Source organism: Hirsutella rhossiliensis (genome assembly GCF_020360975.1).
Source record: "Hirsutella rhossiliensis strain HR02 chromosome Unknown scaffold00001, whole genome shotgun sequence".
Classification (NCBI taxonomy): domain Eukaryota; kingdom Fungi; phylum Ascomycota; class Sordariomycetes; order Hypocreales; family Ophiocordycipitaceae; genus Hirsutella; species Hirsutella rhossiliensis.
In genome coordinates this window covers 11,294,791-11,311,623 of record NW_025408667.1, presented here as the reverse complement: position 1 = coordinate 11,311,623, position 16,833 = coordinate 11,294,791, and the positions used below count along the sequence as shown (strand labels likewise).

The 16,833-nt window shown below is 50.2% G+C and overlaps 4 protein-coding genes across 4 annotated transcripts; 1 reads left to right on the top strand and 3 right to left on the bottom strand.

Moving 5' to 3' along the window:
* Positions 1-421: 421 nt before the first annotated feature.
* Positions 422-1,151, bottom strand: HRG_01439 (uncharacterized protein; the record flags this gene model as incomplete). Its single annotated transcript, XM_044859910.1, has 2 exons — positions 422-1,032; positions 1,085-1,151. The coding sequence occupies 2 exons, from the start codon at positions 1,149-1,151 to the stop codon at positions 422-424; spliced, it is 678 nt and encodes a 225-aa protein (XP_044726310.1).
* A 2,757-nt stretch (positions 1,152-3,908) lies between these two features.
* HRG_01438 (transposase-like protein) lies at positions 3,909-4,889 on the top strand (the record flags this gene model as incomplete). The annotated part of the gene is made up of 3 exons (XM_044859909.1): positions 3,909-4,268; positions 4,333-4,427; positions 4,802-4,889. 3 exons carry the CDS (start codon positions 3,909-3,911, stop codon positions 4,887-4,889), a joined length of 543 nt encoding a protein of 180 aa, XP_044726309.1.
* A 1,137-nt stretch (positions 4,890-6,026) lies between these two features.
* HRG_01437 (uncharacterized protein) lies at positions 6,027-7,203 on the bottom strand (the record flags this gene model as incomplete). The annotated part of the gene is made up of 2 exons (XM_044859908.1): positions 6,027-6,044; positions 6,130-7,203. The coding sequence occupies 2 exons, from the start codon at positions 7,201-7,203 to the stop codon at positions 6,027-6,029; spliced, it is 1,092 nt and encodes a 363-aa protein (XP_044726308.1).
* A 2,882-nt stretch (positions 7,204-10,085) lies between these two features.
* On the bottom strand, positions 10,086-10,532 carry HRG_01436 (phosphotransferase enzyme family domain-containing protein; the record flags this gene model as incomplete). The annotated part of the gene is made up of 1 exon (XM_044859907.1): positions 10,086-10,532. One exon carries the CDS (start codon positions 10,530-10,532, stop codon positions 10,086-10,088), a length of 447 nt encoding a protein of 148 aa, XP_044726307.1.
* Positions 10,533-16,833: the final 6,301 nt, after the last annotated feature.

Here is a 16,833-nt window from a genome sequence, read left to right as displayed (position 1 = left end):
GTCATGATACATTTATTAGCAAGCTATAAAAGGTCCTCTATCGATACATGAAAAGCATACAGCCTGTTAATCTTGTCCAAATTTCTCTCGCTATTGGCTGCTTACAAATGTGGACTATCAATCGGACACAAGGCTTTCCTGTTGAAACTGGCTCATATTATGGGCTATAGCTGGTCTCAAAATTGAAACAAGCATCCAACCCCGACATCTAGTGTCCGTGCCCTCAACGACTTCCAATATCCACCATCCTCCACGGTCGGCCTCGCGGCCTATCGAGCGACTGAAATGCGAAATGCTACTGCTGGGAGGGCTGCTACGGCAAAGCGAGCTCGTCCAGTTAGAGGGAGGGGAAGATGCAAAAATGGGTTATTTCTACCTCTTCGGACGTACAATATGTGCCTTTTTGTTCGCTCGAAGTTGTTTATAGAACAAGTCGAGCGAGCGTGTCCTCGACCGCCTTTTTCTCTCGCGTACTGCCATCGGCATTTGCGTTGGACTGTTCGTGACTGGGATGACCATCGGCCACGTCTTTCGAGCATCTGCGAGTGCCATGGCGCTCTGACTTAGCGCCGCGATGGCAACCCTGGTCGCCAGCACCGGCGCCAGCAGTATGGCCCTTGCCCAACCCATCGCATAAGTCCAACTCGTTCCGCAGTGACCTGAGGCTGTGCATAAAGTCATCGACCGCTGGAACTGCGCTCTTCAAATGGGCAGCAAATACATAAGGGTGAAAGTTTTGAGGCAGGTGAATGTGCACGCCGCAGCAGTGACACGACGAGTAACTCATCGCATCGTTCACTGCCGTGCTGCAATGGACTGCCATGTCCGAGACGGACTGCCGCCGAGGGCTCTTATCTGATTTATATTTCCGCGCTCCGTAGTCGTCGATGCCAGTCTTTTCGTCTCGGTAGGAGCTGCCGCTGGAGTTTGACGCCAAAGACCCCGATGTGAGTGGTGGCTCTTCGGCATCTTTTTCTTTGCGCACGAAATCGCGCAAGTTCCCTTCGCTGTCGTCGCTTTGCCAGTCGCTGCCTAGATATGTTCAGTGGTGGTGAACGGCACGGTGGCGCAGAAATATGTTTACCTGACGCTTCTTCTTCTCGCACTTGGAGACCAAGCATGTCGAAAAAGGTGAGGTTGGACTTGCCCATAGTTCACGCTTTATGGATGTGATTTCACCGACACTTATATGGCCGGTCGCCTCGGAGTACTCAGGGTACGGGCCGAACTGTCAGATATGCATGCTTCTAAATATACCTGCAATCCGTTTAGTGTGCAAGCCCTTATGTTGACACTGTGCGTAGTCGCCCGCAGCCGGTTCCCCTCGTGTGCACGCCTTCAGCCGTCTAACACCTTGCCCTGAAATGGCCGCTGCCTGGCGTTCGGTTCTGGAATGGGGCTCTAATTGGGTACAAATGACCGACAGGGGCTGCCCTAGTGCACTAATGGCCACAGGGTGTTGCGCGAGCAACATGCAGGGGCCTCCGGCCAAATGCCGACCTGCAGCAACTTCGAGAATACGGGCGCGATCTCCTCTCAACCAACGCGCAATCAGACTTCCGCCCGTGTCGTAGGCGTGCCGTAAGTACACCGTAGTGCCCGTAAAGAAATTGTACCTGTCGCACCAGTCACCAAAAGTGGAAGCAACCTCCGCTAGAGGCGACCGGTACAATAGTATCATGGTACATGTAGACACCGAGAACAGTACCTGGCGGCAAAATGGCGCGTATAGCTGAACAGCTGGCAGTCGCATCGATAGGGATGACGACGGAATGAGCAAAACAAAGTTGTGGGAGTACCGGCTCATTGTACCATTTATAGGGCCTAATGCTGATGACCAGCGGCGAAGGTCTCGATGAGTTGGAAAGAGACATGGTGGAAATTTTCAACTACATTCTCAGCGACGAACAGCTTGAGGATGCAACAGAAGCAAGCACAGCGAGAACTAGGGCCAGGACTGTTGGTTATCCAGGGCACAAGCGAGGCATCTTGGGCTTGGTCGGTGCCGTGAAGCCATGCGATTTGAAAAATGCGACTAGACACCTCACTGACAATACAGCTCACAAAAGTCGACGCAGGGGACCCTCGCGCGGTAGCAGCTAAAGCAAGGGCTTTAATATGAGACGATGGGATGAAGCTCTTCTCGGTAACGTTGCAACCCATTATGGTCGAGAAATGTTTTGAGGATGCGATAGACTCTGGACTGAATACATCATGGTCCTTCTCGCAAACGATTTGGAAATATCGGTCGCTCTTCGGCGGGCTGCTGGTCGGTTACGTCCAGAGGAGTGGTAGCTGGCTGATGCGTTTGCGCGGTGCGCAAATGCATGACCACATAATCGGTGTTGCCATGCTTTACCTATAGCTGACTTCCCCCCGCCTGGCGTGCAAAGCCAGACAGAACTGGCGAGGCCACTTGAATCGATCAAGTCAGACATTGCAGTAATCAATATATATTGATAAGTATGGGCATATTTATTGTTAAGCTTATCAATATCGATAACAATATGGAAGTCCCCTATCAATATGTATTGCTAATATGCCCCTATTTTGACTTGAATGCCTGTTTTAGGCGTACTTACTTTTTCCACACGTCAGCCGTAGCGCTGAGGAAAGGGGCTCGGCACAGAATGGGAGCATTCTTTCGTTCAAGATTCTCCATGCCCTCCATTTTGGTGATCGAAGTGCACGCCCCCTCGATATCTCAGCTTTGGCAATGGAAGACTACGTATCCCGTGTGCCGGAAGTTGACATCGCATCGAACCCTTCGTCATCAATTTTGCCTTCCGATAGTGTCTCGCAATCTGCCAGTATACCTTCAGAATCGGAGCATTCCCCTCCGGCAGCAGTCAAGAGGAGGAAGTTGAGAGCGACGTCGACTTGGCATCACTTTCGACAGGCTCGAGGCGATGAGCCACGCACGGCAGGTGGCAATTTACTCCACTACTGCAAACGTTGTCGCAATCCATCGTGGTCAACCCACATTTCTGGCAACGCCCGCTATCATCTCGAAAAGGTTCATCACGTACAAGTCAGAGAAGACACGAATGCTCGATGCAAGCGTCAAGTAGCCATCGAGAATGCCTTCGCGAGAACAAGCGAAAAGCAGCTGAGGCTGACTCAAGAGAGCGAGGTCAATATTTTGCGGAGCGTGATCAATGTCGATGCTTTCCGAGAGGCACAGATGCTACTTTCCGCGAATAGGCATCTGCCACTGAGCTGCGCGACGTGGCCAGAGTATCAGGCACTTTGACCGCGATCAACCCCGCAGTCGAGGAGTTCCTCGTCGACTCTAGCAACACGGTCGCTTCGGATCTAGATAGGGCCTACGACACGCATCAACAATCCGTCTGTCGGTGGCTCGAAGGCGCTCGGAGTCTTGTGCATATCGCAATGGATGTATGGTCTTCTCCTCAACGCAAGGCATACATCGCTGTTCATGCGCAATGGGTCGACGAGGCATACAAGCCTCGCAAGGCATTGCTGGGATTGCCAAACCTGCGACGGTCGCACGCGGGCGCAGCGATGACGCCGCACCTACTGAAGATCATCCGGAGATACGGCATAACACAAAAACTCGGCTATTTCACCGGGGACAATGATGCTAAAATGACACTTGCCTCCGTCAACTTTCTGCCGATTTATCGCAAGAGCATGGGCTGACCTTTGATCCAATATCCTCTCGAACGCGGTGCGCTGGCCACATCATTAACCTTTCCCTGCAAGCCTTTCTCTTTGCGACCAGCGAAAGTGCACTTCAGGCCGCCGTTGAACAGGCGGACGATGAACTGAATCAAACTACTGTTGCAGACGCCTTGCATGACCACCTCCATTCAGAATCTACGCCAAGAACTCACGCCCAGCGCAGGAAAAGAAATGACATTGCCGGTTGGCGGAGTATCGGTCCAATGGGAAAACTTCACAACATTGCTGTGTTCATTCGCAACTCTACAATTCACAACGACGCATGGGACGACATTGCGGGGAAAGCCCTCGGTATCGACAACATCACGCGCTGGAACTCGTGGTTCAAGCTGCTTGATGCCGCCATCAGCCAGGAAGGCCCATTGTCGGTCTTCGTCAATCAGTATCATCGAGAGCTTGAGGACGACATCCTGACTCATGATGACTGGCAAGTATTGAAGATGACACACGAGTTCTTGCAGCCGTTTCACCAGGCCACCATGGAGCAGCAAATGGCCTGGGCTTCAATAGATCAGGTGCTAGAGAACATGGACATACTCTTCGTGCAATTCGAAGACGCAAAGGTCAGTCGCAGACTCTGCAAGTATTGCCTTCGGGCTGAAGAAGAGAAGCTCAACTTCGATGCAGGTCAAGTATGCCGAAAACGCCCACATGGTAAGCTCGGTTCACATGGGCTGGTGGGTTCTTTCAAAGTATTACGAAGAAACCGACAAAAACCCCGTGTATGCCACGGCACTTCTGCTCCATCCAGAAAAACGGCGGAGGTATCTCGACCGTCATTGGGCACCAGAGTGGCGGCAGACAGCCATTGCTGCAGCGCAGCGGCAATGGGCGAAGTATAAGGACAGACCGATTTCGTCGGAGAGAACCGTGCGACCCAGTTGTGAAGCGCGAGAGGTCGCTTCTTACGAGCGCATAAGGCAGTCAATGAGTGTCCTGGATGAACCTGGCGATGAAGACGAGTTTGAGAAATTCATCAATGCTCCTCCGAGACATATGCTGACTGCCAATCCGCTTGAATGGTGGTGTCGTGAGGAGCAGAGAGCCGAGTATCCACGCTTGCATCAGATGGCCCTTGACATACTCAGCGTCCCAGCGATGTCGGACGAGCCGGAGCGGGTGTTCTCTTGCACAAGGCGGACACTTTCTTGGGATCGAGCTCGACTTTCCGCGGACAGGACTGAAAAGCTGCAATGCTTGGGTAATTGGGTGAGGAACGATTTGATTCGCAAACTGTACGTTGCGGTTGATGACGAGATCATGGATGTGGGCGGCGCCAACGGAGACGGAGATGAGCATTCAATGTTATATTAATAATTATTGATAAGCTTAACAATACATATCAATATAGCCACACTCCTAACAATACATAACAATATGCCAAAAATATGTATTTATTTATTATTGCAATGTCTGCGCAGAAGTGAACGCCGTACCCATCGCCACTATTGTCTGCGGCAATTATTGGCTTCCGTTTTGTACAACAATAGCCATTTCCGAATGGGTTAGCTACGTAGCCAGTGAACCGTGGAGTGATGGACGACTCACTTGAGGCCGCCATATGGGATAGTTCCCAGCATCTTTCATGTAATACGGACTAAATCAACCGGGCCAGGGTCCAGAAAACGCAACAAGAATGCAATGGGGTGTGGATAAATGTACTGTAGCGCTGCTGAACAGCAGCGAAGACTAATTCGGCGCCTGTACTTTGCTGTAATATAGCTTGACTGAAAATTGAAACCCCAACAAAGTCACATCGCGTGCGTCTTCACCTTTTTTTTTGAGAATATTGTAGTCTGGAGTAACTTTGGTATCGCCTAGGTGTACCAGTAGCAGAGCATCCTCCTGTGACTCTAGGGTTGCCCCAGCACGTTATAATTCGTCAAAAGAAAGACACTTGTACCGCCCGTGCTAGTCAGCGCCACGACGAGCAATCTCCTAATTCATTGTCTTCTTGAAGTTAGATATGTTTATTTATCATCTATATACGTCTTGCAAGATCACCCTCAGTCTATTTGCGAAGTATTTGCTGTCGCTTAGCAATGAAACAACAAGCTGAACAGTGGCAGGTGCGAATCAATTATCGTCGAACATCGACACAACGCGATTCTCTGACGACCAGCTGCCAGAAAGAGCGCAAATGCAATCATGGCTTCACTGTCTCGCGAACGTAAAACTACAAACTTAAAGCGCGAATTCCATTGCTAACACGCAAACTTCTCAAAAATAGTGAATGGAAAGCCATTAGTCGAACCGGCCGACTCACTCAGATTTAACACGCGAAGCCTCCTGATGATCTTTTTCGTCGACCACCTTGGCTCTTACCGGTCGCTCTGAGACTAATCCTGGTGTGAGGCTTTTAGTCAGACCCTCAGTTCTACCCCCGTTGGCTCCAATTCGATCAAATCTTCGCTCCATCCTTACCGCTGTTTCGATGATCAAGCGGTCCGCCTTATGCCTCTTGGTGCTTTGGTTTAAGATGATGTGGTCTCCGTACGTAAGGTTATCCTTCCCGGGGATCTTCTGCGGGGCTTTTGGATACAAATAATCTTTCGCAGCGCCTCGTCTTTCCCATGACTCTGGTCCGTTATTGTTCTTCCATCTCACCTTGATAAACATATTCCTTGAACTCGACGCCCACTGATCTTCGGCCAACGATTCCATGCGGCCAAAACCTGGGACATCCTTCCATGCCACACCTACGATCTTGTATATCGTACCTTTTTCAGCAGAACGATCGACTATCAAGGATTTTGATTCAAAGTTGGAAGATGGATTGCGCAGAATCTCGGAACTAAATCCCTTCCCAATGTAGTGGATGGAGTAGCGCGGCGCAGACTCGTAACCATGGCGATAAACGCCATAATAGACCCCCCAACCACCCTTGAAAGCAAATTCAAGCGTTCCAAGAGCTTGGGACAATGACATATCGTCAAAAGCACGGACGAGTCCAATATTGTCGTCATCACCATCATCTTGGGGCTCTTCTCTAGAAACAAGGGGCATGTCGGGCTGCAAGCCGCTATTCCACCCCGATGGCTGTTGCTGTTCAGACTGGGTCCTAGACGAATGATCAATTGTGGCTCCGGAGTTTGCGGAGTTTTCATCTACGAATAAGCCTTTTTCTTGTGTGATGCTCGATGGTTGCCCTTGTACCTCGGTGCCGGCTCCTTGAGTTTCGGTTTCGGCTCGTTGCTCATCGATGTCTACAGGTGACTCAGCATCCCCATCCAGCGTCATAGCATTATCCCCATCCAGCTCCATAGCCGCTGATTTGGCGTCATCAACAAGCTTCCTTGTGATTTGTATCTGACTCTCAATATGTTGCTTCTCTTTGTCATCAGCATCCTCGTATTTCTTCTCGAGGTTTCTGAGCTGCTCTTGCAACTGTTCCTCATTCTTTTTGACGGCTTTTTGCGTCAATCTTTTACTGCTGATGCCTGCGTTTGCCACAGATGCGCCTTTCCGAACTACAGGGTTTTTTTTCTGGGGCGCCATGGTGGGTTTGCTGAAGATATTGCAACTTACTAGGAGAGATGAGGCCCATTACTTATATGTGTAAGTAAGTAATGAGGACTGCGCTGCTTCGATGACTAGTTTCTGGTCTGAGACTCTTTGCGACTGTTAATCTACAATGGGTCCAAACTATATAGTGTTCAGGTAGAAAACAAAGTGTAAAAGCCAACACGCTAAATATGCACTCGATGTGCACTCGATGTGCACTCGATGTGCACTCGATGTGCACTCGATGTGCACTCGATGTGCACTCGATGTGCACATGTCCTGAACCTGGCAAGCTCTTTGTCCATAAGTGACCTTCCCTTAGAAGAAACGGAATGGTTAATAAAGTGTGATCAAAGTCCCTTGGATGCATGATACGCCTGCGGTATGCAGTGATGCCACAATGCCAGAACGCAATCGTCGTCATGATTCCAGCAATGTTGGCCAAGACTACCACACTGAACTCGTGACTGTAGAAAGCGAACCAGTAAAGTACTTATCTAAGTATGACGAACAGATCCTTCACATTGACAGGGAAATTGAGCCCTGGTTTTTCATCTCCGCTGGTATTTTTACCTGGCTACTACTAGCAGGATTCCTGATGTCTCCTTCGACGTACGCTTCTATGCAGGAATCTAGCGCTCTCCAGAAGACTGGCCTAGTAGGAAAGTCTGTAATGACCGCCGTCCGCAATGTTCCTCTGATATACATAGCTTGCTTTGCTTGCCTAATCGCAACGGTCGGGCTGGTGATTCTTTGGCTCAAGTGGAAAAACAACTTCATTTGGGTTAATCGCTACTTGGTCGTGTAAGCAAACAAGCCTATATGATATGGAACCATACCTCCGTTGCCCTAACATTTCAAAGTCCAACATTGATGCATTCAGCCATGGGCTTAGGATCGAGTCTTCTAAATGTCTACAGCATGCAGGATGGGCAGTGGTCTATTACTGCGGTCGTTACTGTTGTCGTGATAGGGTTGTGGTTTGTTCTATCCATAGCTCTGTTCATTGTGTACGACCGCATCATGATGCCTGCGCTAAAGAAGCAGCGCTGGTTGCCTGTTGCTGAGGAAAGGTAAGCGAACCGATGCTTATGTCAGAGGCCGCTAAAGCCATGCTATGCTTCAATGCTATATTATCGCGTTCTACGCTGGGCTTTGTCGAGGAGGGCCTAGATCCACTATAGATTGATGGTATATTACTACACCGGTACGGTTCTGTAGCCTGGAATACGCTGTTGCTCAACCAACGACCTGACTGGGCCAAGGCTGCCTAACCGGGCCAGAAAACCATGACGATATCACCTTCATTATCCGCGCAGGCAGAGCCTCAAAAAACCAGAGTAGTGAAGATCGACCATGCGCAGTAGATGGTCTCTGCAACACACCTAAGGAACATTATGCCACACAATTAAGAGCCAGGACTCTGCGACGGCACACTTCAATGTGAGAGCGTGAACTTAGGAATTAGTTCGGCCATGAGTCGTTAAGCTAGCGAAGGTGACCTCGTTCTTTGAACAGCTCTATCCTTGCCACTAGACGAGGGAACCCCCTCTTTCTTCTCTTTATTTTGTCATGAACTTCTCACCAGACCTTTCTTTTGTCATGAACCTCTCACCGGACCCGTCTAGGTGAAGGGTATAGCTTAAGGGTTACCCCGGGTTAATTGAAGCCCCTTTGGCAGTCTCCGACGACGGTCTTATAGAGACCTAGAGAATGGCAGACTCCATGCCGCGCCGGGACATCCGGCTGACGGCCACTAGGCTTGACACGGAGCGCCTCAGAGCCGATAAAATGCTGGATAGTGCTTGATTACATTTCGCGACTGGAGAATAGGAGACACGACGGGATTATCTCCGGGAAGCCACCACAACCTGTATCGATAACGTAGCATAGCACGTCCTGTGCCCCTAGGGACCCGAGCAGCATCGCGGCCGTTGGACGGAAAATACATCAATCAATCAATCAAGCCGCATACAGGCAGGAACGGCTTCACCGACTACTAATCCCACCTTACTCATTCAGACGAGACGTGAACGAGACGGAGACCGACAATCTGACAGCTCGGCTACGAGCTTGTCAGCGGGGAAGGTCGCCCTTTACGTAATGTCCTTGTATCCTTGATCGCACAGCAGGAGTAATAAAGAGCGAACGGCCCCAAGCATTTCTCATCGTCGTCCGCGATTATCCCTTACATTGAAGCATTTGAACAGGTCCATCATGGCTAGCCAGGGACCCACCACTGAGGAGCTCAGGCAAATCCAGAGGCGGATAAGCGACATAATGCGCAGATACACGATAGAGCAGGAAGAACGCCAAATCTTGCTCAATCTTATCCAGAATGTGTCAAGCGCCAACATACAACTAATGTCTCAGAAGGTCTCGAAATCGAAGGAGCGCAGACGACAGGAAGAAAGTGCCACCATGGAAAAAACATTGCGCATATGAAGCAGGATCTCGCCGAAAAGGAGGCGGAGATTGGAAGGCTGTGGATGAAATTGGCCGAGATACAGGAGCGTGAGAGGGAGTTGACTCGTTAGGCGGACTTGCTCCAATGTTTTTGTCGTCATTTCATTAAGTTGACGAATTTTCTGAGCCCGATGAACTTCGACGAACAGTCCATGTTTAACAAGATACTTGGTGTAGCGTTGAGAGTTTCGTATTTGAAGCTTAGCTCGTTGTGCAAGCACCCGGTTCTCATCTTTCTTGAGAAAGTCGTTAACCACCGTCTCTCTGTATGTGTTAGATCCGTATACGTGTTCAAAGATGGACATCTGGTATATATTCAGGAGTTTAGAGGGGTGCCGAAAGATTTCCATAATGGGCGACACTTTTTGCACGAATTGATGCTGCATGGCTTCATCTTCCAATCCCTAGTCTTAACAAAGCTGGGTGCAAGTGCCCGATGAGTTCCTCATTTCCATATGAGGTGTGCGGAATTCTGGAAAAATATCGCGTCGGGGAACACCGGTGTAGGAAAGGAGGGTATCGGGATCGTGTCCCATAATCCAAGGTGGCGGCGTGAATAATTGCAGCGGAATCGTACCGGAAAACTCCCAGTCAATGATTGCGAGAATGTGAAAGTCATCGTCGACGAGGATGTTGCCACATCTGAGATCCGGGTGGGCGAGTACGAATGAAGGGCTGGGCTCTTTGAAGTCGATGCACTTGGGTATCTCCTTCAGTAGACTGTCCAATGCGAACAGTTCCATCTTTGTTTGGTTGAGGCTGGGCTCCTGGACGGGTTGCTGAATCGTCTCTGACAAAAAGTTGCAATGATAATCTGCAAATTGCGCCGTGGATGTGAAAATCCTTGGGATGGCCATCGTTGCGAAGCTTCCTGCGACTCCATTATCAGCTATTGAAAGGAAGGGGCCAATTGTGGGATTTGCTTCATCGATTAAATTCGGCATCAGCGAGCCTGCCGCAGAAAACTCAAGATTGCGTAGCTGCCCAAGAGCATTAATAAGATCGATATATAGATTCTTCCTTTCTGGTTTTGCAGTATGTATCCAAGTATCAATATCAAGTTGCCGCCCGGATATGAATTCCATAATCATAAATGGCGTTGAAGCACCTTGCACCAACGTGTCGTCTTCTCCGTATGCGTGGACGCAAGGGATGCGAATCGAAGTGTTACTTTCAATATATCTGCGTGGGTGATTTCGTCACCAGAATTCCATCGAACAGGTGATGAGATAGCTCACCGCATCGTAGCCACCTCACTCAAGAGCTTGTCCCATGCATCACGAACCAGAGGCACGATTGGAATCCTCAAAACCCACGTATTTTCGTTGGGCTCGAAGCGAACAAAGAAGCAGATGTTAAAGCTGCCTTGATTCTCATCAATGATGCTGCAAGCTCCCTCCTCCTCCACAGTACTTAGAGGCCACATGGCAGACGGCATCCTTGTCGATTAGTTGGATGAATGCACCGTTCTTGGCTTCAACTTGCTCCTCTGTGAGGGGGAAGAAGATTGAAGCTTCTTGTTCGATCTGAGCGCTGGATACCTGACTGTCTGTGGCAGCGGGGTCGTTTTCCTTCTCCTGGCTTGGTGGTGTCGATGGCAGAGTCGATGGCAGAGTCGATGGCAGGCTGTCCGGGGAGTCAAGTCCAGCTGACTCGCGAGCTCGAAGGCCAAGGAACAGCCTTGCCAAACGTGCGGACAGTGACGTCAATTGTACATGACGAAAGAAAAGTGGCGCACGGCACAGTCGTATGAACTGTGCGGACAATGACGTCCATTGCGCCTGGAAAAAGCGTAGTGGCATGGATGCCACTCTTTTGCTCGGCTGCCTCTGGTAAACTGAATGGAGGGAGTCGAAGTGTCCTTTGCTTAGGCAGGAGCTACCCCCGGTCACGAGATCCAGAGCTACGGAGCCACATATGTAGTATCTTAACATTTCACGACTTCTATGGTAGCCCAATTTGTTAGCAAACTGAGGTAACGCTCTTTACGCGCGGCATTTCAGGGGTCAGCCGAGTCAGGGCATGACTGCAATTACCCCCTGACTAAGGCATCGCCTCCTTAGCTATGGGACACCTGAAGGACTTGAGTCAAGTATAGAAACTTGTCAATTCACCCGAATAGAGGGTCGGACCGGGTATCTGTACAAGTATAAAGGGAACCTTCTGCCCAGTAGCTAGGCCGTGACATGCATCACTAAATACACATCTTTGATCCCCCCCTTATGCTTCTTCTATGCTGTCAGCCGAGTCGCTGACAAATAGTCATGCAACTGCATCAAAATGTGGAAATAATATAAGAAGGCATATCGGTAAGGACAGGTCACGCAAGGAGATAGGTGTTCACTACCAGTCCCTTCGCCGCCACTTGCCCCGACGCTTGTTTTCCCGCAGCAAGGACTTGCATTGTTGGAGGCTATTATTGCAAGCAGTGGAGACATTCTCGGCTAGAGCCGCAATCACTTAGACCTCGCATTAGAGTACGGTCGAAACGGATTGTATTTCATGGTGACATTGATAGATTTGACTGAATGCGATTGCCTTGTAGTAATGTTTCTGACAGCTTATCTCAACGTTAAAGCCGACCGTGTTGTCACCGCCGCCGGAGGCTGCTTGGCCGGGCTGAAACGCGTTGCACCGTTCGTGTTCGGATCACGCAGGTGGGCAAGTATGTGGTCTTTACGCGACTTGGTCTCCTAGGAGCCCCGATTCTCTTGCCGGTCGGGAGCTGCTGTATCGACCGTCGCCTTTTTTACCTCTTGCGAACCATGCGTAGGAGACATCCCTGCCACCCATTCCTCCGCTACGTCCCTTTCAACATCTTTCTTAGGTGCTGCTGATTCCTGAATCAAAGGCAGCAAATTCGGGATGCACCGTTTCAAACGTGGGTGGCTATTTGAGATCAGTTGTGGTCTCCGTCGCTCAGATCCTCGCGTATTTGCGGTGCGTTCCATCGTCAGTTGATTCATACTGTACCTACTCTTGTCGGCTGAAGACTAAATTCGTAGTATCGGAGCTATTTAAATGCTTGTATGTGCAGTCGCTGCTGCTGCGGCAGTATATCGTGGTTATAGCTGTGACTAGATATGCTGCGGTACAATTTACAGTGGCCACAGTTTGTCTCCCGTTCGTCAGCTTCACGACTTGTATCGTTCCGGCCGGCGAGGCCAAATGTCTTGCAATAGACTGTCTATCGCCCCGGCATTCGAGTGGGGAACATTGGTTTTCCATATAATGAAAGCAGACCGGTAGGGAAAGTGAGCATGTACAGCAGCAATGGCCGACTGTAACGAGTTTGAACAATTTGCACGCGGCGCATTTCCATGTGATTCGCTTCCTCTAGTACATTCTGCCTTAAAGTCTCTTGAGCGGCGGTATCCGAATGCAGAGGATCCCATCCCACACACTAGCACGGAATGGGAAGAGTACGCTCTTCGAGTTTCAAATACCCCTCCGGCAGACTTGTCATCGTCGCTGTTGAAACTCGCCAGGGGGGAAAGTCTTGACGTTGAGATAGTAAGGGAATACCTCGAACTTCTCCGGCAAGACGTCAGCTGCACGAAAATTCTCGACGTGCGGGATCTGCGAGAAGGCGCAAGTATCGCCGCTAATGAAGGCTCTCAAGAGCCAGTGATTATTCCGTATCATGATGACAATCAGTGGGCCTTTGCGGTCGCATACGACGATGTCATTCACTGGTACGATAGCAAATCACGCGACGTACCTATATCCTCCGCAAGTGGCTCCAGAAATGTTGTCACGAATTGGACGGGCCCCAAATCAGATGCTGCTAATTCTGGCGCTGTTATGCTTTTGGGTATTCGGTGCCTACAGAGGGGGTCCCCACATCGCAGTCAACGCGTCGCTGAGGGGATGGTGTCATCTTTCCGCTCCTATGTTTTGGTCGAGCTTCTTTGCCAGAAGCTAAACCCAGCTGTGGAGGATTTTGAACAGCTCCTAGTGCAAGAGAGGGAAAACGAGTCGCTTTTCTTCCTCGATGCAACCCACGGTATGGACGAAGACTCCCGGCATCCAGCTGTTGCCCCTATCATGCCTCCAGAATCCGGCACATCCGTCATGGCGGCATGTTCACCAAACTTGAATCTGGGTTCTGAACAACCACACCGCGTACCCGTGCCACGCCCCACTTATTTCGCGTTCGTTCCTCACCAGCTCCATAAGCTGGTGCTGGACACCGCAGTAGCCAGTACACCGCAATAGCCAGATTTTTCACCGTCTGCCTTCAATCTGCTTTGTTCCACCCACGTCACTTCGTTTTGCATCAAGGAACATGGAAGCGCGTATTCTAGAAGCGATGCAATACATCGGCGATGTCCCTGATGCAAAAGTCGCCAATGTGGCCCGACAATTCGGTGTTCCACGCAATCGATTGCGTTACCGCCTCGAAGGCCGTCCTCCTAAGCAGACATCTCAGTAATCAATATATATTGATAAGTATGGGCATATTTATTTTTAAGCTTATCGATATCGATAAAAATATAGATGTCCCCTATCAATATGTATTGTTAATATGCCCCTATTATGCTCTGATTGCCTGTCTTAGGCGTACTTACTTTTCCCACTCGTCAGCCGTAGCGCTGTGGAAAGGGGCTCGGCACAGAATGGTAGCATTCTTTCGTTGAAGATTCTTCATGCCCTCCATTTTGCTGATTGAAGTGCACGCCCCCTCGATACCTCGGCTTTGGCAATGGAAGACTGCGTATCCCGTGTGCCGGAGGTTGACATCGCATCGAACCCTTCATCATCAATTTTGCCTTCCGATAGTGTCTCGCAATCTGCCAGTATACCTTCAGAATCGGAGCATTCCCCTCCGGCAGCAGTCAAGAGGAGGAAGTTGAGAGCGACGTCGACTTGGCATCACTTTCGACAGGCTCGAGGCGATGAGCCACGCACGGCAGGTGGCAATTTACTCCACTACTGCAAACGTTGTCGCAATCCATCGTGGTCAACCCACATTTCTGGCAACGCCCGCTATCATCTCGAAAAGGTTCATCACGTACAAGTCAGAGAAGATACGAATGCTCGATGCAAGCGTCAAGTAGCCATCGAGAATGCCTTTGCGAGAACAAGCGAAAAGCAGCTGAGGCTGACTCAAGAGAGCGAGGTCAACATTTTGCGGAGCGTGATCAATGTCGATGCTTTCCGAGAGGCACAGATGCTACTTTCCGCGAATAGGCATCTGCCACTGAGCTGCGCGACGTGGCCAGAGTATCAGGCACTTTTGACCGCGATCAACCCCGCAGTCGAGGAGTTCCTCGTCGACTCTAGCAACACGGTCGCTTCGGATCTAGATAGGGCGTACGATACGCATCAACAATCCGTCTGTCGGTGGCTCGAAGGCGCTCGGAGTCTTGTGCATATCGCAATGGATGTATGGTCTTCTCCTCAACGCAAGGCATACATCGCTGTTCATGCGCAATGGGTCGACGAGGCATACAAGCCTCGCAAGGCATTGCTGGGATTGCCAAACCTGCGACGGTCGCACGCGGGCGCAGCGATGACGCCGCACCTACTGAAGATCATCCGGAGATACGGCATCACACAGAAACTCGGCTATTTCACCGGAGACAATGATGCGAAAAATGACACTTGCCTCCGTCAACTTTCTGCTGATTTATCGCAAGAGCATGGGCTGACCTTTGATCCGATATCGTCTCGAACACGATGCGCTGGCCACATCATTAACCTTTCCTGCAAGCCTTTCTCTTTGCGACCAGCGAAAGTGCACTTCAGGCCGCCGTTGAACAGGCGGACGACGAACTGAATCAAACTACTGTCGCAGATGCCTTGCATGACCACCTCCATTCAGAATCTACGCCAAGAACTCACGCCAAGCGCAGGAAAAGAAATGATACTGCCGGTTGGCGGAGCATCGGTCCAATGGGGAAACTTCACAACATTGCTGTGTTCATTCGCAACTCTACAATTCACAACGATGCATGGGACGACATTGCGGGGAAAGCCCTCGGTATCGACAACATCACGCGCTGGAACTCGTGGTTCAAGCTGCTTGATGCCGCCATCAGCCAGGAAGGCCCATTGTCGGTCTTCGTCAATCAGTATCATCGAGAGCTTGAGGACGACATCCTGACTCACGATGACTGGCAAGTATTGAAGATGACACACGAGTTTTTGCAGCCGTTTCACCAGGCCACCTTGGAGCAGCAAATGGCCTGGGCTTCAATAGATCAGGTGCTAGAGAACATGGACATCCTCTTCGTGCAATTCGAAGACGCAAAGGTCAGTCGTAGACTCTGCAAGTATTGCCTTCGGGCTGAAGAAAAGAAGCTCAACTTCGATGCAGGTCAAGTATGCCGAAAACGCCCACATGGTAAGCTCGATTCACATGGGCTGGTGGGTTCTTTCAAAGTATTATGAAGAAACCGACAAAAACCCCGTGTATGCCACGGCACTTCTGCTCCATCCAGAAAAACGGCGGAGGTATCTCGACCGTCATTGGGCACCAGAGTGGCGGCAGACAGCCATTGCTGCAGCACAGCGGCAATGGGCGAAGTATAAGGACAGACCAATTTCTTCGGAGAGAACCGTGCGACCCAGTTGTGAAGCGCGAGAGGTCGCTTCTTACGAGCGCATAAGGCAGTCAATGAGTGTCCTGGATGAACCTGGCGATGAAGACGAGTTTGAGAAATTCATCAATGCTCCTCCGAGACATATGCTGACTGCCAATCCGCTTGAATGGTGGTGTCGTGAGGAACAGAGAGCCGAGTATCCACGCTTGCATCAGATGGCTCTTGACATACTCAGCGTCCCAGCGATGTCGGACGACCCGGAGCGGGTGTTCTCTTGCACAAGGCGGACACTTTCTTGGGATCGAGCTCGACTTTCCGCGGACAGGACTGAAAAGCTGCAATGCTTGAGTAATTGGGTGAGGAACGACTTGATTCGCAAACTGTACGTTGCGGTTGATGACGAGATCATGGATGTGGGCGGCGGCAACGGAGACGGAGACGAGCATTCGACGTTATATTAATAATTATTGATAAGCTTAACAATACATATCAATATAGCCACACTCTTAACAATACATAACAATATGCCAAAAATATGTATTTATTTATTATTGCAATGTCTGATTGGGTGGTTTGGAATAGATGAATCTCAGAAACAGTCCGCCACCTG